General features: G+C 34.0%; 1 protein-coding gene across 5 annotated transcripts in view; it reads left to right on the top strand.

Annotated features, from left to right (window-relative positions):
- Window positions 1–21,833, top strand: part of CNKSR2 (connector enhancer of kinase suppressor of Ras 2) — a 284,401-nt gene that overhangs the window by 128,358 nt on the left and 134,210 nt on the right. For all 5 annotated transcript variants that reach the window (XM_006048929.4, XM_006048925.4, XM_006048926.4 and 2 more), the window contains exons 7-8: window positions 8,390–8,449; window positions 13,027–13,095. In XM_006048929.4, coding sequence (XP_006048991.1) covers window positions 8,390–8,449; window positions 13,027–13,095 — 129 coding nt within the window. The remainder of the gene's footprint in view (window positions 1–8,389; window positions 8,450–13,026; window positions 13,096–21,833) is intronic.

The raw sequence follows: 21,833 nt of genomic DNA on the forward strand, positions 1-21,833 counted from the left end.
ACGTCTTTTCTTTCTTTTAAGGGTGAGTAAGCAGGTAAATATCACTAAAACTAGGCTAACATCTATGAGATGTATTTTTTATTGTGTCATAATAAAGATAATCTTGTATATTTTGTTCACCTGATTAAAGATTGTATTGATTCTAAATTTAACCCAAGGGATACCTTGTCTTTTAATGAGCCTCTAGAAAGAAAGCATATAATATTACTATTAATAAGTGAGAGATGAAAAACAAAACAAAACAAAAAAACAAGAAACTGGAGAACATCTTACCTACTACACAACTATTTCATGATAGTTTGGTGCTACAGTGTTTCTACTCTCCCTAAAGGTGAATTTTCCAAGAATACTAATAAGGATATTTTAGAAAATAGAAATCTTAAAAACTGCTGTTAACAGTGTAATTCAGGTAATATATTCTTATAGATCCCTGTGCAGGTTTAACTTTTTATGTGACCTTCCTTTTTCGATTGAATATGTGTGTGTGGTGTATGCGTAAGTATGTGTATATATATATGTATATAACTGTTTCTGGGAGCAATGCCTTCATTGGTCACCAGTGATTTTTTTGGCTTGAAGTCCTGTTTTCTGTAGAGCAACTTTTCTCTGGATACTTAACAAATTACTTTTGGGTAATCATAGTTCCCTGTCTTTTTGTGGCTTGTATCTGTATTTTCCCAGAAAGATGGAAATCAGCATCTCAGATATAGCCAAAGTATGTCATCATTGTAACCTATAAGTGTTGTTATATTTTGATTAGTTTTAGAATTTATTTTAATGTTTATAAACTTATTTGAAGTAATATTTATGATTTTAATTCTTACTTTTCCTTTTAGTTATGTTTTACAAAATCCAGTTTTATTTAAAGCATCTTTCTACCTGTAGTATTAAAGATTTTCCTTTCTTTAAAATCTCCCCTTTTAGTAGTTCTAAAGGAAAGAAAGTTCTTTAAGCATGATTTGCACTGTGAGAAATTATGAACTGCTACTATGTAATATTAGACTAGAAGACAGAAAACCTGGATACAAAACACTTCCATAAAATAGAGCTGTGCATGGGATATGGGAGAGGTGAGGGAGTAAATTAAACCTCCTTGGCCGTGATATTTTCATCTGTAGAATGTGAGGGGCAGGAAGGGATGGACTAGATCCTCTTTAAAGCTCCCTGTAGCTCTATGAATTTGCAGTTCTGAGGACAGTATTGTTCTGAGAATAAAGCCTGATTTTTCCCTCTAATTTCCACTGAAATAATGAGGTGAAAATAACAATGTGAAGTGAGTGAACACATTGCTCATTTATGGACTTGATGAAACCTTGATTTTTATTTTCAATGATGGTATAACCCTGGACAGGTCTTTTAAATTTTCAAGTATGTAGAGCTGGATGTGCTCTTTGGAATAGTCATGAACTTAAAATGCCAAGAACCAGGTTCAGTTATTCTGGAAGAGAGCTGGTAGAGAAAAGGAAGAAGTGAGTACCTACCATTTACCAGGTATCATCCTCACAACTCTATAGAGTAGGTATTAATTTTCTCATTTTGCAAATGAGAAAATGGTATCACAGATCCTCACCAGTTTGCCCTGTATGACATTAAGGTAACATACAACAGAGGCAGAGATTAAATCCGGGTAAATCTAAATGAGGTGCAATTTACCAAAGTTTGTTCCCTTATCCCACAGTTAAACTTGGGGTGGCTAAAAGGAAGTACGAGAAGTTTAGGAGGATGACTTTAAAATTAGAACTACTTAGAGGAATCCATTTAAAAGGGTAATCAGCAGTATTTCATTGGGAAAATATTTCCAAGGGACAAAAAGAAAAAGCTAACATGTTGAATATTAATAAAAGGAGTTATGTGTAAAACCATTTCATATGATTCATGTTAAAGTGGAGATGACTAAATAAGAATCTTATATAACTTTACTCAAGGTATCATTTTAAAAATCAATCACTTAAATATCATGTATGAAACGAGTTGCCAGTCCAGGTTCGATGCACGATACTGGATGCTTGGGGCTGGTGCACTGGGATGACCCAGAGGGATGGAATGGGGAGGGAGGAGGGAGGAGGGTTCAGGATGGGGAACACATGTATACCTGTGGCAGATTCATTTTGATATTTGGCAAAACTAATACAATTATGTAAAGTTTAAAAATAAAAAAAATTAAAAAAAAGATAAAAAAAAATCAATCACTTGATTTAAGTTAGGCAGTCATGTTTGAAATAGATTTGAGAATTTGGGTGACATTTAGTAAGAGCTTAGCCATAGAAGTGTTTAAATGAAGGAAAGGAACAGAAAGACATGGGAGAATACCAAGCTTTAATGAAGTTTAATCAGTTTAAAACACCTGCAGATGGTCTTCTGCCTCTTTCAAAGCAGAACATCTCTCATAGGTAAAAGGTAATGGGCTTTATTCTTGCACTGATAAACTAGATAGATTGTTCATCAACTTTCTACCTAAGTAGTCAAATGTCCTAGGATTTCTTAGTTTTGAGAGTCCTGAGCATTATAAGGAATAGTAGGCATTGTGCTTAGTAATGGTTAAAATATATCAAGCTAGCTTCTAAAACGCTTTTAAATAACAATAATTCGCAGAAAGTTAAAGGAAGGAAAATGAGAACTATTGGAACATATCAAAACTAGATCAGAGCCAAGAGATGAAAAGAACAGAGAGGAAAGGGCTTAGGGAGCAACCTTGGGGAAGCCTCTTTGCGTTAGAGAGTTCTTTTGCTGTTTAGGTACTTGGACTCGCTCCTAAAATGATTTAATCCATTGACTTGACTGTGAGGTTGCTTTGGCTCCATTGGTTAACCGCCATTTGAAGACAGTGAAGCAAATGTCATTTTGGCAAGCTGAACAGAAGACAGGGAGCTGTTGGAGTCAGCTCCAGAATTAATTAATTGCTTTAAAAAAAAAAGAAAGGAAGGAAGAATGAAGATTTTGATGAAATGGAAAACCAGATTTGTCTCAGTCCCAGAAAAAGAGCCGTTTGAATTACATGTCCTCCTGCTGTTTGACCCTTTCTGAGAGGTGACCAAGTGATCAGATGTATTTCTATGAACTCTTTATTATTCAGATGATTAGTTTGAAACTCATCCAAGTAACTCGTTTCTTCTCTTACTTTCTGTTTGTGCTTGACTTTTGGCCATTTTCCTCGTTAGTACCACCAGAAAGATTAAAAAGCTGAAGAAGTCAGTCTTGATTATGAAAAGCAGTTACAACGAATGGTTTGTTGCATAAAGCATAATATCTTCATTCTATGTGGCATTTTAAAAATATGTTTTATTTCTGTTTTATTGCTCATAACTATGAAGTTGCTGAAACTGAACTCTGTATACATAGCTAGATCCTTATTTATTTAAGCATTTTAAAAATATATTTTGTCCATCTGAAAAAATTAGCTTTAATATAAATTACACATTTAATTATATATAATGGTGAAATTCTATTCCTATAACTAATTGATAACTTGCTTTAGCTTACAGTTGCCATTTTAAAAGTTCCTGGTATGTGTAGTAATTGCATACAGATTTCATTTCCTGAGTCATAACTAGATTATCTCCATGAGTTCTTATTATCCTGATGAATATAATGACTTTTCTAAATATTTATTTTAGGAGACTAGACTTTCTCTATGACCTAATCATTTAAGAAATTATATAGAGCTCTTGTCAAATACCTTAATTCATAATCAGTAATGCACTGTTGAAAGAAGTGTGGAGAGAAATATAATCAACTTTTACTTGCAGTTGTCAGAAGGGATGGGTGATTAAAATAAATTTGTAAAAGGTCAAACCCAGTTATTCTTTTATAACCACATTGAATTTAGTATATGTGTGCTAGAGAGGTCTTCATCTTTTTAGAATGGATGTTAAACAGTGAATGTTTGACTCAGTATCTACAATTTCCAAATATCCTATTCTAATAAGGAAAGTGAAGGTGGACAACCCTTCTGTTAATAAACCTGTAAATTAGGAGCCTCATGGTTGAGAATATCATCTGGGCTCGAAACACAGCTTCACCTCCTTTGGCAGACCTGCCCAGTCTATCAGTAACTCAGTTTCCTTATTTCTGAAACAGAGATAATCATAGTGTGTACCATACAGACTATTGTAAATAAATGTCAAACACTAACACAATCCTTAGCAGATTGTAACAAGTAGCTGTTAGTGATGATAGTGATAATGATGAGTGATGATTGTTGTGTATGTCCAAGTTATATATTGATATATTGTTTTATTTCACTGTTTTTTTCCACTTAATCCTCTCACAATCCTTCTATGTAAAAAAACTAAAACAAAATTTAGTGTTTAGCTCTTACAAATGTACTTTAAAAATCCTTTATTAATATGATGTTATTTAGTTAACTCCCATGAGGATAATGATTGCAAGAATCTTGTCCTGTTCTAAGTAGTGCTGTTGTATTAAAGTGAAAGAAAGTGAAGTCGCTCAGTTGTGTCTGACTCTTAGCGACCCCATGGACTACAGCTGTTGTATTACCTTCCAATAAATAATGGGATTAAATAAAGTATGTTCAGCTCAATTCCAGAAAAATAAATGACCCAATCAAAAAATGGGCCAAAGAACTAAATAGACATTTCTCCAAAGAAGACATACAGATGGCTAACAAACACATGAAAAGATGCTCAACATCACTCATTATCAGAGAAATGCAAATCAAAACCACTATGAGGTACCATTTCACGCCAGTCAGAATGGCTGCGATCCAAAAGTCTACAAGCAATAAATGCTGGAGAGGGTGTGGAGAAAAGGGAACCCTCTTACACTGTTGGTGGGAATGCAAACTAGTACAGCCACTATGGAGAACAGTGTGGACATTCCTTAAAAAACTGGAAATAGAACTGCCTTATGATCCAGCAATCCCACTGCTGGGCATACACACTGAGGAAACCAGAATTGAGACACGTGTACCCCAATGTTCATTGCAGCACTGTTTATAATAGCCAGGACATGGAAGCAACCTAGATGTCCATCAGCAAATGAATGGATAAGAAAGCAGTGGTACATATATACAATGGAGTATTACTCAGCCATTAAAAAGAATACATTTGAATCAGTTCTAATGAGGTGGATGAAACTGGAGCCTATTATACAGAGTGAAGTAAGCCAGAAAGAAAAACACAATACAGTATACTAACGCATATATATTGAATTTAGAAAGATGGTAACAATAACCCTGTATATGAGACAGCAAAAGAGACACTGATGTATAGAACAGTCTTTTAGACTCTGTGGGAAAGGGAGAGGGTGGGATGATTTGGGAGAATGGCATTGAAATATGTATAATATCATATATGAAACGAGTCGCCAGTCCAGGTTCGATGCACGATACTGGATGCTTGGGGCTGGTGCACTGGGATGACCCAGAGGGATGGTATGGGGAGGGAGGAGGGAGGAGGGTTCAGGATGGGGAACACATGTATACCTGTGGCAGATTCATTTTGATATATGGCAAAACCAATACAATATTGTAAAGTTAAATAAAATAAAATTTAAAAAATAAATAAAGTATGTTATATACTTGTCACCTGTATAAGGTTGAATATTACCATATGGTTATAGCCAAGAACTAACCAATTTCTTAATTAATTTCTATTTGTATGTTTGTTGAGGTTAGTTATGTATTTCATATAAAATGATGAACTTTCATATAAGACATTAGAATTCACAGATAAATGAACATCTTGTAAAATTACGTTTATTTTGTTTCACATTAAGAGGAGATCCAGGCTTAAACAGTCTCTGAACTGAACAGATCAGATCAGATCAGTCGCTTAGTCATGTCTGACTCTTTGCGACCCCATGAATTGCAGCACGCCAGGCCTCCCTGTCCATCACCAACTCCCGGAGTTCACTGACACTCACGTCCATCGAGTCAGTGATGCCATCCAGCCATCTCATCCTCTGTCATCCCCTTCTCCTCCTGCCCCCAATCCCTCCCGGCATCAGAGTCTTTTCCAATGAGTCAACTCTTCGCATGAGGTGGCCAAAGGACTGGAGTTTCAGCTTTAGCATCATTCCTTCCAAAGAAATCCCAGGGCTGATCTTCAGAATGGACTGGTTGGATCTCCTTGCAGTCCAAGGGACTCTCAAGAGCCTTCTCCAACACCACAGTTCAAAAGCATCAATTCTTCGGTGCTCAGCCTTCTTCACAGTCCAACTCTCACATCCATACATGACCACTGGAAAAACCATAGCCTTGACTAGATGGACCTTTGTTGGCAAAGTAATGTCTCTGCTTTTGAATATGCTATCTAGGTTGGTCATAACTTTCCTTCCAAGGAGTAAGTGTCTTTTAATTTCATGGCTGCAGTCACCATCTGCAGTGATTTTGGAACCCAGAAAAATAAAGTCTGACACTGTTTCCACTGTTTCCCCATCTATTTGCCATGAAGTGATGGGGCCAGATGCCATGATCTTCGTCTTCTGAATGTTGAGCTTTAAGCCAACTTTTTCACTGTCCACTTTCACTTTCATCAAGAGGCTTTTGAGTTCCTCTTCACTTTCTGCCATAAGGGTGGTGTCATCTGCATATCTGAGGTTATTGATATTTGTCCCGGCAATCTTGATTCCAGTTTGTGTTTCTTCCAGCCCAGCGTTTCTCATGATGTACTCTGCATATAAGTTAAATGAGCAGGGTGACAATATACAGCCTTGACGAACTCCTTTTCCTATTTGGAACCAGTCTGGTGTTCCATGTCCAGTTCTAACTGTTGCTTCCTGACCTGCATACAGATTTATCAAGAGGCAGATCAGGTGGTCTGGTATTCCCATCTCTTTCAGAATTTTCCACAGTTTATTGTGATCCACACAGTCAAAGGCTTTGGCATAGTCAATAAAGCAGAAATAGATGTTTTTCTGGAACTCTCTTGCTTTTCCCATGATCCAGCGGATGTTGGAATCTGATCTCTGGTTCCTCTGCCTTTTCTAAAACCAGCTTGAACATCAGGAAGTTCACGGTTCACATACTGCTGATACCAACATCTTAGACATATGACATTACTGAAATGAATTTTCTGAATTAAAACCTACCCAAAGACTTCTTAATAATTCCATGTCATGAACTTATTGCTTCTTGTTTTTATTTCTTAGTTATTTTTAGTGAAAACACAAGTACATTTAGATATCAAAATATTAACATCCAGGTATAGGAAATTAACACTGCAATTGTCTACACATAATTATTTAAATGTCATCTTTTTCTGAAATGATTGTTCTTAGTTATTAAGTCCCTTATATTTCAGGCTTCAGGTTTATTTTAAAGTTAGTACTTTTTAATTTTTGAAGTCAATAGTTGAGATGCAAAGTAGTTTCAAAGTAAAACTCAGTAAATTTTTTATCTAACAGAATATTCCTTAGGAAAAAAGGCCATTCAGAGAATCATCTATTTTTTTCTGATTTATTTAAATAAAAATATTTCAGTATTTAAAATGTGAATCCTTTCTTGTAATATTTTTTCTTTTAGGGTCCTGTCACTGTGCATAACTTAAAGAAAGGTTTGATTTGTTCTTGAATAGTTAGAAGATTTCTAGATAATATTTTATCTTTAATGAAGCTTTTTCTGAAATCACTTTGTTTAAATGGAAACGGAATTTCTTCTTTATTGGGAGGAGGGGGTGCCACACATTACCTCTAAATTAATATTATTATGATTTTAATTTTAAATATTTATTTATTTTTGGCCACACTGTACAGCTTGTGGAATCTAATTCCCCAACCAGGGATTGAACCTGGGCCCGCAGCAGTCAGAGTGTGGAGCCCTAACCACTGAACTGCCAGGGAATTCCACCTCTTAATTATTGATAGAGAGATCATTGGATGTAATTATTAAAACGTCAGCAATAAGATTAAGATAGAATATGTAGGATACCACAAAAGAGGAACAGAAAAAAATTTTTGTATAAACAATATTTTATCATTCTTCTGTCTCCAGTAGTTCTGTAGTGGCTCTATAGAAACCTACTTTTTATTGTGTAATATGTATCAAGTATAATAAACTAATAATATCCCAATATTTGAACTTCCCATTGTAACTTTTATTTTGCCACAGCACATGTAGTATGGATTTTGAGGAGAGTGAACTATGTTCTTCAGGATATTGAATTACCATGATGCATTTTATAAGTTCACTTTTCAAGTAATCATTTGATTAAGCTGAGTACAGGCTTCTTCAGGCAAACTTTAGAAGCAAGAACATTCAGATAGGAATTTCTTAAAGTTTAAAGACAGCCTTATTGAATCATGGATTCATCCCTGGGGCAATGGCAATTTTAACTTGATAGGGCAATTCGTTTTGTAAATGAGGTTATAATATCCTTGAAAATACTTCAGTTTTCATTTGTTTTCCTATGCTGTCTTTTTTTTTTTTTAGGGTATGTATATTAAATCAACATATGATGGCCTCCATGTAATTACTGGAACTACAGAAAATGTAAGTATTCTAACATTTCAAATTTTGGAGTATGTTTTTTCTTTTATTGTTAACCGACTTATGGCACTTACATAATTCCGGTTGACTTCTGAGGAAATAAACAGATTAAAATATACAACTAAAAAGACATATTGAGTTAGTAAGCACTGATTTGGGGAGAATTTCAGTCATTTCTTTTGGTTGAGAATAGCTATTTATCTGAAGTAAATCAGATGTTTTGTGTTCAAAGCCAGAGATTTGTTAAGTATTTTCTGATTCATGACAAGTTATTGTGACATCTAAAAGAATCCACCTCCATCTGACAAATAGTGTAGTTTTATTAGGAAACTTAAATTGTGTAAGAAAGAAACATCAGATAAGTCAGGTTTCCTGAATACTTGAAGTATAATTGAACTTTATTCAGTGAAGGGGCAGCATAGTATAGATCAGCCCGTTTTCACAGTGAAGTCCATCCCTGGACCAGCAGCATCAGCTTCCTTTGGGACTGTCCCACCCCAGACCTACTGAATTAGCTCTGGAGACCAGTCTGTTTTTTAATAAGAGATTCTCCTTTAACAGGTAGTTTTGACACATGCTCCACTGCAAGCAGTAGGTCAGAGTCGCTAGGCCTAAGCTGTACACCCAATTTTGATTTTGTTGGCAGTGTAATTTCTGACGAGTCATTTACACTCTCACTGCTTTAATTTCCTCAACCATGCATGCATGCATGCTAAGTTGCTTCAGTCATGTCCAACTCTGTGCGACCCTATGGACAACAACCCACCCAGGCTCCTCTGTCCACAGGATTCTCCAGGCAAGAATACTGGAGTGGGTTGCCATTTCCTTCTCCATCCTCAACTATAAATCGTAAATAATATATCATCTGTACTGCATACCTCACTAGGTTGTTGTGAAAATTAAATAAGATAATAAATATGAAAGACTGTACCATCTCCCGGAATTCACTCAAACTCATGTCCATCGAGTCAGTGATGCCATCCAGCCATCTCATCCTCTGTCGTCCCCTTTTCCTCCTGCCCCCAATCCCTCCCAGCATCAGAGTCTTTTCCAATGAGTCAGCTCTTCGCATGAGGTGGCCAAAGGACTGGAGTTTCAGCTTTAGCATCATTCCTTCCAAAGAACACCCAGGGCTGATCTCCTTCAGAATGGACTGGTTGGACCTCCTTGCAGTCCAAGGGACTCTCAAGAGTCTTCTCCAACACCACAGTTCAAAAGCATCAATTCTTTGGTGCTCAGCTTTCTTCACAGTCCAACTCTCACATCCATACTTGACCACAGGAAAAACCATAGCCTTGACTAGTCGGACCTTTGTTGGCAAAGTAATGTCTCTGATGGACAGGGAGGCCTGGCATGCTGCGATTCATGGGGTTGCAAAGAGTCGGACACGACTGAGTGACTGAACTGAACTGTACTATAAAGAAAGAGTTACAGAAATGTTAAATGATTGTGTTGGACATTAACATGATCACTATAATAGATTTGAGTTGCATAATAAGTCATTATTTCTGTATTTGGTTGTCCCAGATTTCCATCCCACTCTCTTAAGCAGGTTTTGAGCTTCGAATATTTTTCTTTTATAAATTCTGACAAATCACGTTTATAGCATGTTCCTTCAAAGAAGACTGAGGTGAAATTAGTTAAATCTCAAGTTATTATTGTTCTCAACATTTTACCAGCGTTTTCTTTTTAAAAAGACAGCATTATTTCATCTAATTCACCTATTTAACCATTTGTTGATTTTTTCCCCCTCCACTTCACTTAGTTTCTTTTGAATGGTGAAATACATTGAAGTTGCAGTTTTGTACTGGCATCTCATTGTTATTAAATATGAGTTAAATGAGATCAAGAATATGTTATTTGCATATTGTCAACTGTTTAACATTTTTAAATGCAGTGAGATACTTATAAACTATACTCTTGTCACTGATTGATCATTGTCATTCGTGTGTACATTCCTCTGATCATTTGTTTGATCATTTGTTCATTTAGCAAAACTCTGCTTTATGTCTGTTGTGTTCCAGACTTGAAACTAGGTATTGAAAACATTTTTAAATTAAACTAACTTGCTGCCCCTAAGGCATACAAGTACAGATTTATCTGTGTAAACAGGTACTGAAATTTGCATAGATGGACAAAGGAAAGAATAGTAAATGCTGCCAAATAAAAACAAGGAAGGAATCACAGAAGTGGTTATTTTGAACTAACTGTATCTTGAAGAATTGATCAAAACATATCTCTCTACGTTGTATGGAGTCTGTAAAAAAAAAAAAAGTTGAGCACTATGCATTGTTTATATTAATTAGTAATATTTTATAAATGGATAAGTGACCAAAGAAGGATTGATTCTATGAGTAGTTCAGATATAAATGATATGTTACTAGTTCATCATTTAATTCTTTTTTCTTGAAAGTATTTCACTATTTTTGGTACCCTAAATCATTTATCATTAGATCTGTGTTGAGTCTTAGTAAAGCTGCTCACTAAGTGGGTAAGTTATTTTGTTTTGCTGTACCCTAGTTTCTTAGTTTTTCCTTTGTAAAATTAGGAGTTTGGATAAACTCTCTCTAGGATAAATTTTAACACTGAAAGTCTATACTTTGTATGAATTGTTTCCTTTTTCACTTCCCTGTGCAAAAAGTTGTTTCAGTTTCTTTGAATTTTATGTAGCAACTATCAAGCTCTTTTACATTATGAATTAGAGCCATTGACTTGATTTTTTTTTTCATACACTCGTTTAAAAAGATCAGTTGTAAGCCAAATAGCACAGGGACAGACTCTATAGTTACAGCTCTATTTACAAACTTTTCAGAAATGTTACATGGGCTTGTCTGATTTGGTAGGTGCTGTGAAATAAATGCTTGTTTTTTTCTTGTTGTGACACTATTCTTAGAGTTGGGTTCACATCCTAGGTAAACTACCCTCTTAATTGTGGGGCTGTGTTACTCCTTCAATAAATGGAATTGAATTCTAGCCTATTATAAATATTTTTTAAAGAAAATCCTATTCCAGTGTCTTAAAAGTAGCATTTTACTTTGCAAGTTCCATCACCATATCATCCTTCTTTTCCTTTCAATAGATATTAATGAATTGTATTACAGTATTTATAGTTGTGTTTGATAAATTAACACACATATAAATACACAAATACATTGTTTTCATAAAATACATTTTCTGTATATTCAAAAGCCCATATGCATATTATCATTAAAATGTCTAATATACTTAATAGTCATTTAGAGGGAAAAATAAAGAATTGTACAGTATTTTAAATTCTTACAGTATTAGGAAATTTCTATCTTAAATCTCAGTTTCCTAAAAGCTTCAGAAAACTTGGCAATATTAGTTACTAGTTTTTTTTTCTTGTTTGTTTTTGTTTTTAATCTCTTTGGGGAATAAAGAGGAAAAATGATAAAATTGTTACATCCTGTAGAAATGTTGGCATTTTAGTTTATTTAATGTGGTTTTGCCAATGTATTATGCTGCATGAAACATTAGAAATAGGATTCTCTTGTAGTTAGATACTGAAAAGAATGTTATTAATGTAACTTTGAGCTAATGGCTGTCCTTTCAATTTGCTTTTCTCATTTATTCAGAATTGATGGTATTAATGACGAAATAAATTAGCGATATAATCATTAGTTGACAAAGCTTTGGTGCTGATCATAAAGATGTACTTGAAAATATTTGTTTGCTGAAGTTAATGTGAATTATTTGTATTAAATGAAAAAGACCAAAGTTTTAAAAGATATGTCTTGACATATATATTTTTGAACCAGATGCCCAGTAGAACTACTGAGAGGGTTGCCTGTTTACAGTTTGCCATTATTATTTTTCCCTAATGGTCTCAGAAAGATAATGGTCTTTTACAACATAAATATCTATATATTGTCTTACATTCCTACTTTCTGTCATTAGTTTTACATAGAATACAAATAGTAGATCAAAGTATTCAGTCAGTTCACTCTCTCTGTCATGTCCTGCTCTCTGCTACGCCATGGACTGCAGCACGCCAGGCTTTCCTGTCCATCACCAACTCCCGCAGCTTGCTCAAACTCAGGTCCATTAAGTTGGTGATGCCATGTAACCATCTCATCCTCTGTCGTCCCCTACTCATGCCTTCAATCTTTCCCAGCATCAGGGTCTTTTCCAATGAGTCGGTTCTTCACATCAGGTGGCCAAAGTATTAGAGTTTCATAGAACCGTTCAACTTCATCTTCTTCAACATTACTGGTTGGGGCATAGGCTTAGATTACTGTGACTGAATGGTTTGCCATGGAAACGAACAGAGATCATTCTGTCATTTTTGAGATTGCATCTCAAGTACTACATTTTGGACTCTTTTGTTGACTGTGAGGGCTACTCCATTTCTTCTAAGGGATTCTTGCCCGCAGTAGTAGATAAAATGGTCATCTGAATTAAATATCAAATATTAGTAACTTTTTTTAGTTTAATTTTATGAAGATTATAATTAAGCTCTTGATCTAATTTAAAGGGGTGAACTTATGGTAGTGTTTCCATAGAGAGGAAATGATTGATAAAACTTATGTTCTTTACCATTTCCTTTGTGTTTAATTTAGTCACCTGCAGATCGGTGCAAGAAGATCCATGCTGGGGATGAAGTGATTCAAGTTAATCATCAGACTGTGGTATGTATAATTACCTTACAAGTCAGTGGGAGGAACTAATACAAAGATTGCTTAAGTCTTTAAAAGAATACAATGAAATGAAATGCCGGTTTGTGTACAAAATATTTAAATAGCCTTTTGAAAAATAACTGAATGACTATTTTTCTTAATTATCTTAAGAAATTTCATAAGGCATTGTTTTAAAATAACATGAGGATTTATTGGTGGTGGCTGATGTTAGATGTACAATTCTGTATGGATAATATTACCCCATGAACTGGGATGACCATTTTGGAATAGAAATTACAGTGACAGTGCATACAAATTCAAATTTTTTAGTATAACTTTTAAGTTTCATTTTAAAAAATTATCAGGTTACCTAGTAGATATGTTTTATAACACCATACATTCATTTATCTACTTTAACATTGATTTGTTCATTAAAGTATCTGGCAGATTGGTTTATTTTCATGTCATTTTTTTTTGATTTTAGTAGCTGAATTGGCTGTTCATTTCCCAAAAGAGAACTATAGTTTAAGTTTTAAAACTATTGCACTTAACTGAATAAGTTCATAATTTTTTTTTCTTTTTTTGTTCTTTGAACCTCATGATTCCCTTTCTAGGCTAAGAACGACAGTGACATTCTGTGCCTTTGGTAGATTTTCAAGGGCAATTTTTCTTAATCTTAGATTTTTTTTTTTAATCTTAGATTTTTAAAATTAACATCATATGATTTTCATTTTGCACTAGTTTCTATCTAAATTGCTCTGTCTCTGCCAAAATAAAATATATTGTTTTTAAAAAGTGAGGTTAACATTAAAATAATCTGATTATTGATTTATAATCCACATTTTAAAAGAAAAACATTTTTTTTTCCTGGTAAATGTTCTATTTATTACTCACTGACTCTTCAGAGTAAGTAATTATTTCCTGCTGTACCTTTTAACTAAATTTGGTTTTGCCTGTTCTAGTCATAGAAGAAAGGCTATATTTGGAGGGTAAGAAGACTCATGTGAGAAGTCTGATCTTTCTCAGTGATTCTGATATTAAGGCAGATGCTATTTTAAATTTGGTTTGAATGAGAAGTTTGTAATATCTTGGAGAGGCTCCTGAACACTGATAATTAAATTTATGATATTTCTTCAATAAGTTCATTTTCTAAGTGAATAAAAGTTAATGAAAGTATGAAAAATTATATGTATGGGGTGTAAAGTTAATACTAATTATTGTTAGCTAGTTGAGGCTAATTAATGGAGAATATTGGTAATCAACAGAGCCTTTCCACTCTGTGACAGTTTTGATGATGAGTAAGTTCTCATGACTAGAAACTATACAGTAAAAAGTGATTGTCCTGAGTAAAGTTTCTTGTCCTTTAGGATGAGGATTTGGGCAGTGGGATAAAAGAGCTGCTTAAGTAGATTGGCAGCTCCTCCTCCTGCTGTTCACACTGCCTCCACTTCTACAATGTGACCTTAGCAAATATGATGTCTGTTGGATAGTTTGACCTATTTCCAGTTGGTCAATACTAAGAGGATAGAAATTAGTCTCTAATGAGAAATAAAGTTGTTAAAAGGATACTCTTTGTGGAGCAAAGATTCTCATGCCTGTTGAATATGAAAGTCTTTAAAAGACTTAAAGTGAACCAATAAAATTTATATGGATTGGTGATATTTAAATACTGTGAGAATGTGTCAACACATCTTTCTATTGCAGGAATATTCTAAAATATTAGAAACTACACAGAATGATGGTTGGAGGAACTTGCTTTCAGTTTTTGCTCTGAAATTGACCTATAGTTTTAAGTGAGTCATGATAACTATTTATCTTTTCAATAATAATAACCAGAGCCAACACTTACTGAGTTCTTACAGTGTGCCAAGCATCATGTTAAGTCCTTCACATATTTTATGTTATTTACTCCTCACAATGATCCTGTGAAGAAGATGTATATGGAGACTGAATGATTATTTAACCCACCCACAGCTCAAAGCTCACTGACTCCAAGGTGCATGCTCTTACTTCAGTTTTATTATACTCCCTCCCCAAACTCAAATTGCAAGATTATCAAACAAAAGGGGAGGAATTCCCACAATCCTGTAAGTAAATCTTAAGATTCAGGGAGAGGTTACGCAGAGCCAAGGGTAGAGAATAGAGGAAGTGAGAATTTACATAACTTGGATAGTGGTTCAGCTTAATTGAAATTAGAAATGGGGTTGAAATTTAACTTTACTGCTACATCCTCACTCACTCCTTTCCTCCAGATAGACAAGATACATAAAACACAATGCCAGGCAGGTGTTAGAAGTTCCACAGAAATTAACTTTCCAACCTCCCTTTATCTACTACAACGGTTGGGCCAGCTGGAGTCCAAGTCCTTAGCAGACTGCTACTGCAACCTCCAAATTGATTTTGGATGATAATAGAGACATTGTCTGACAGGAAATTATGTTGAATTCCATCAAAGTGACCTTCCTTAATAATGTGATCAATTATCAGATTGCCTTCTTTTTGTTCAAATTGAGCCATCTTTGTGCATGAATGGTATCTTTCATTAAATGCACCCTACTATGTCCTCTCTTGCTATTGCCCCCATTGTGGTCTGTGTAGTGCCCTTTATTTCTTATGAGACAATATACAAAGGTGAGGGAATGGACATTATCTTAGTGTTGTTATTATGAAAGGTTTGATAGATCGATAAATTAGTTGAAACAAGTGTAAGTTATTTGCAGTCTACAGTTATCCCTTCTGTCCCTGCATTCATAACCAGGGATATTAAGGGTTTGTTATGATATATTTACATTAAAATATTGCCTAATGCTTTTAAAATACATATTTTAATCCAGTATTTAACTAATCAGAATAGTGAGATATTGCCAATATTATGGTATACCAATATAGGTTCAAGAATGAAAAGAGTAATGTTCAGTTTTATGTTTTGAATGTTATTAGCTCAGTTAGTATTTTTATATAATTATAAAATTTCCTATTGTTATAGGTAGTAATGTACAATATAAAATTTGACTACTTTTCTTATTATAAAATACCTAGAAAAGCAATGTGAAATTTTCCCCTAAGAGTATGAGAAAGTTGAATAATCACAGATGAATTCAAATACTATTTTTGAAATTGCTAGTATGGTATATCTTCAAGATGTTCAATTAGATGTGTGTGTGTGTATTTATAGTTTTCTCTTTAAATATATATATATATATTTTATTTAAAATGAAACTGGAAGTTTTATGTCCTTTTTCATGTTGCTATATTCTTTATTATAAGTGGCTTTTAAGCTTTTCTAGTCAACATACTTCTGTGGCTGAGAAACTGGCTGCCAGGTAGGAAGAAGAAAAAATCATGAACATCCAAGCAAAGCAGACTGAGTCCTATTGCATGTCTTCCCTGCCAGTGAAGATCCAACTCCTCAAAGGCTGCTGGAATCTCCCAAGATTTTTTCCACTTCATCTGCCACTACATTCCTCTCTGGGAGATACCTCGGCATAGTTTGAACCAGCAACTCTGCCCTCATGATGCACTTTTAACACTTTTTTTTTAGCTGATGAGTCTACTTATAGTTATTAAATCTATTTGGGCATATTCCTAATGAATCTGTTAAAATTTCATGTCTTTGCTGTTTTTGGTGTGTAAGTGTTATAAAAGTCTATCCATACTAAAAACAGATACTTTCTTCTTAGGAATATCAGTTGAAAAGAATGGGGTATGTGATGGTTGAATCTAGCAGTTGGAAAATTTTCCTTTTATTTTTTGTGTATACTAAAACATATTCACTATTTGAAAAGTCTTCTGGAACCTGGTGACTACATTATGGCAAGAAAGGGTTCAATAGATGGGGCTATAAAGCCTTCTGGAATGGAAAATAACCAGGTTGGGGTAGTCAAGAAGAAGATAGCCTACAACAAACAGTCAGGATGCTTGACAGTGATCAGTAAGAGCTGGAAGACGAACACTGTAAACTAGTGGGTTTCGTTCCCCCCTAAATGGTAAACATTACTGAACAAGAATGCAGGTGATGTCATAGGGGGTGGGAGAAGGGAACGAGATCAAGGACTATTGAGTTATCTGGAAAGGTCATTCTGACTTCATTTATATAATTCTCAGCAGTGTCTCCTTTATTCTCTTATTCTCACTCTAGTCTCTCATTTGTGACTCTTTCTTCACCCTCTTGTTCCTTCAACCTCACAACAATAGGCGAGTATTGTTTGAAAGGGAAGCCAATGTAATCAGAATGGATGGTGACCCATTAAAACTCAAAAATCCCTTACCCCTGCCCTGCCCTTATCCTGTTGCCTGGAAGGAGTAGTTCATTGAGTGGATTCAGTACCACAATATTGGCTAACACCAATGTGCTTTCTCTCTTTTTTAAATATGTATAATTGTCTTTATTTTTTAAGTTTTTCTTCTAACTTAGTTTTCTTTACTTGACCATCCTCATCTCTTCTCACTTGACTATTTCTCCTACATTCTTCACCTTTTTCAGTATTTTTTTTTATTCTTGCCTATTTTCTTCTGTTCTCCTTTCTCAAAAGAGAAAATATTTATCTTATAATTTCTTACAACAAAAAGTACTGAAAATTCAAATGGCAGTATTTGCAGTGCACCTCCTTTCTTATCCCTGTAAACACAAGATGTTGCTGGAGTATAGAGATTAAGTATATTAGCATGGTGTTTAACATATTGCTTAATAAATGGTTATGATAATATCCTAAAATAATTCTGTTAGGATTCTAAGAAATTGGTATTCTAAAACAGAGCAAGAGAATTGTTTTTTTTTGGAAGGGGAAAATACCATGAAAAGACACTTACCAAAAATTAGAAGAAATAATACATCCAAGATTTCAGTTCCTCATAGTAAAATTTTATTTCAGATTCTACTTTGTATAGGATATAGTTTCTTTTATTTTACATTGAATATTGTGGATTTGATGAGAATGTGTGGAAACTGGTTTTGAACGGCCACATATTTATATAAATTATGTTTTATTATCCCTAGGTAAATCAATTCATTACTTTATTATCTAATATAATATTTTATGATTTTTCTGTTATCAAACTAAAATTATCTTAAGTCTTTATATAAAGAAGATAAGTTGTATGATACCTTAATATTGGTAACTTCCTGTGAACCAATTTATTTTTTCTGTGAATCACTGCATCCTGACTTATTTCTAATTTATATAATTCTTCCTAGCTCCACCAGGAAAAGACTAATTGGTTCTAAATGTGGTTAGCTCTCATTTTTTTTTATTATTAGAAACATCTTTCGGTGTTGATATACAATTAATAGGTTGATTATTTTACATGGAATTTTAAAATGTATCCATATAAGTGTTTATTTTGTATGTTTAAAATGTATCTCTTGGCTGATGTTCTTTCCTACTCTGGATTTTATGTGTGCAGCTCATTTGTAAATCAGTGTCAATAACTATATCCCTTTTCCTACATGTATCAAAAAGACAGAAGTCGGTCAGTTACAGTCCCCTGATTTACTTTATATCTATATTAGAGGTGGGCAACTAGTAGATGACAGCTGCCTGATGAACATAAAAAATTATTGCATGAAAGGGAAATACATTAGAGCGTCATAAAATGGGACATTCAAGAGATAATTTTAAGAATGTTAAGTTCTTTTTAAGTTATTTAGCCTTAGGATTCAAATATAGGTTTCATCCACTAAATTAACATTCTCAGCTACATTGTGGCCGAAATTTTAGGTCATGTAACTACTCATCACTTTCATATTTCCTCTCATCTTATTACTGTAATACTGGACAATAAAGGGCATTTTAAAATTGAGACAAATGGCAGAGAGAGTTCATGGGGCCCCATTTAGAACTGACAAGGAATTCGCTTTTTTGTCTGAGTTGTTGCATTTCTGATAAAATGATTTCTGAAGATAACATCTACAATAAGAAGTATTTACAGCCATTATGGAAGTTCTTAAACTAAAACTTTTTGTTAATAAAGATGTAGACTACTGTTTATTTAGCTATATAAATGCATATATGCACATTCTTTGGTTTTGTTTTGATAAATGCAGACATCTATTGCAGTACTTGCTAGTATTTTCAAATACACATATCTGTTAAATGTCTACCAGTAAATGACATTATAAAATTATTCATAGAAAAGTTATAGATTTTTAAACATGTTTCTTTATGAATACTTGCCTTTGGTTACTTTACATTTTTGTTTGGATTCCTAAATTAAGTTGAATTTTTCATAAATATAGATGTTTTCTTTATTCTTTCTCAGAATTCTTACAAATAGGATGTATAGACTTTTAGATAACAGTGTTTCATCCCTTAGCTTTGGTGACTAAGACTCTTTATTTTAAAATATACATTTTCAATGTCTTTGCAAGAACAGAAATGAAACATAGGAAGAAATGGCTGAGATGTAAAATTTCCATATATATGCAAACATAAAATTAAGTTAAAATTTAACCCATGCAAGTATCTTTATAAAAATTTTAGTTAAAAACTCGTATTATTATGGTTCTTTGAAAATATCCCATTGATTTTGGGGGTAATGAAGCTCTGTGATATGACCAAAGATTCATCCCCACATTCTTTTACTGTTAATTGTCTTTCTTCTCAGTGTATCCCTAGCAGAGGCTTTTATACTCACTGAATTTTATGTTTTGGAGAAGTTAAAGAATACCATGAATGATAATGAAATAAGAATAAAATGGGCTTTGATTTAGTTTCCTATAGCATATACAAATGTGAACCATGAAGCCCCTCAAAATAAACTTTTGACCTTCAGAGACCAAAATATTACCAAATACCATACTGAGTTGGTATATTGAGTTGCTCAAGATGCTAAACTATACCAGAAGCAGAGATACCAATGATACAAAGGTGCAGTTTATGTAGGTAACAGGATAGGTAATAGAAGATAATGCAAGTAACAGGATGTGGAAATGTATCTATCACCTTTGGTAAAAACAATGTGGGTGATCTGTAGAACTAAAAGGAAAAAAATCATGCGTATTATTTTCTTCCTCCCATGAGCTTCCTCATGAGTCAATCAAGAAATTCTGATTTAACTCTCAGAACTTCTTGGTTATAGAGAAAGACTCCGAGAAGGTGGTGTACAATAGGTGAAAACAAAGTACTTCTTGTAGTCTTCAAGTTGGTTTTCTCTCTTGGACTCCCTATCCATCTTCAGCGGTGAGAAACTGTGTTCTCTATGCTTTCTCTTAAATAAAACACACACACACACACACACATGTATATTATATATGTGACTATGAAATTCACATGAAAATATTAGCTACCAAAACATATGTGTAAATTCAAATTGTGAGGAGCTCAACATGGTCCAAGTTTTACAGTAAAATTAAACCACATAAAAAACATGCCTTTAAAAAACAAATGCTTTAATAAAGTCTTATTTCATTGTATAAATACTTAAGGAGGCCATGAGATGAAGAGTGGCTCAGTGAATAAAGACATAAAATTGTGGAGTATTCCCTGTAATGAAAATAAAACTTTTTAATTCCTTCTTTTTGAATGTTTGTTCCCTTCATCTTTTCCCAAGATTATCTCTTCTAGTCATGTTTGTAAAAAATAATCAGTACTAAGGTTTCATTTATAATAGATAGAACCTTGGGTCATTTCTAATACTCTGAATTACCTATTTAAATTACTCCATGCTGGAATTTTTTTCTTTTTATTTTACTTATTTATTTATTTTCGGTTGTGCTGGGTCTTTGTTGCTGCACATGGGCTTTCTAGTTGTGGCAAACAGGGGCTACTCTAGTTGCAGTGCATGGGTTTCTCATTGCAGTGGCTTCTCTTGTTGTGGAGCATGTATGGACTCTAGATCACAGGCTCAGTAGTTGTGACACACGGGCTTAGTTGCCCCATGGAATGTGGATCTTCCTGGACCAGGGATCAAACCCGTGTCTCCTGCATTGACAGGTGGAATTCTTAACCACTGGACCACCAGAGAAGTCCTCTATGCTGGAATTTAAAGTAATTTTTTTTTTTGCATTTAGTTCCTTAACCAAATGCATACCTTTCAGCTTATATTCCTCTTTATTTGAACCATGGGTAATTCTCTGTTTCTACTCACTAAATGAATGATTGTGAAAAAGCAAAATTAGGATATCTCCAAATATATCACACAAATATATTGTGTGAAAAAAATAAGTTTAGGTGAAGTTTTTAGATTGGTACTTAAATTTAGTGATTCTAGGATCTTTGAAAGATACTGTGTATCAAAATTCATTAGTTCTGAAATGTTTTGAAATGTTTCAGTAATGCAGGAGAACAGAGAACTGTAATATCTCAGCACCAAAACATTTGGCAAAGACACAGTGTCATTAGTCTGAATGTGATGGGTTGTATATTGAATTGTCTCTTTAGTGCTTTTAAAAAGAGCAGAGGAACATTTGGGTATGGTGTGACTCATATCGTCAGACATTCATATAGGCACACTTCAAGCCTCTTTGAAATTTACTTTGTGAATAGGTATCATTTAAACATTACAACCATGAGTAAGAGCCAGTGTTTACACAGGAGTGTGTGTAATTGTTAATGAATGGGTCTGTTACTTTGTCTTCTGAAGGATAATAACTTTGAAAATATTTTAAGAATGTCCTATCTTCCTACTTGTATTTCTAGAGATGCTTTTTTATAATTTCAAATACAGTTGTAACAGAGGTAAAGGTCTAAGTTGATAGGCTTACATTCTTCTATGTTTATTTGTAACTTTGGCTACTTGGAACTATAGAGAGT

Source organism: Bubalus bubalis, chromosome X (genome assembly GCF_019923935.1).
Source record: "Bubalus bubalis isolate 160015118507 breed Murrah chromosome X, NDDB_SH_1, whole genome shotgun sequence".
In the NCBI taxonomy this organism is placed as follows: Eukaryota; Metazoa; Chordata; class Mammalia; order Artiodactyla; family Bovidae; genus Bubalus; species Bubalus bubalis.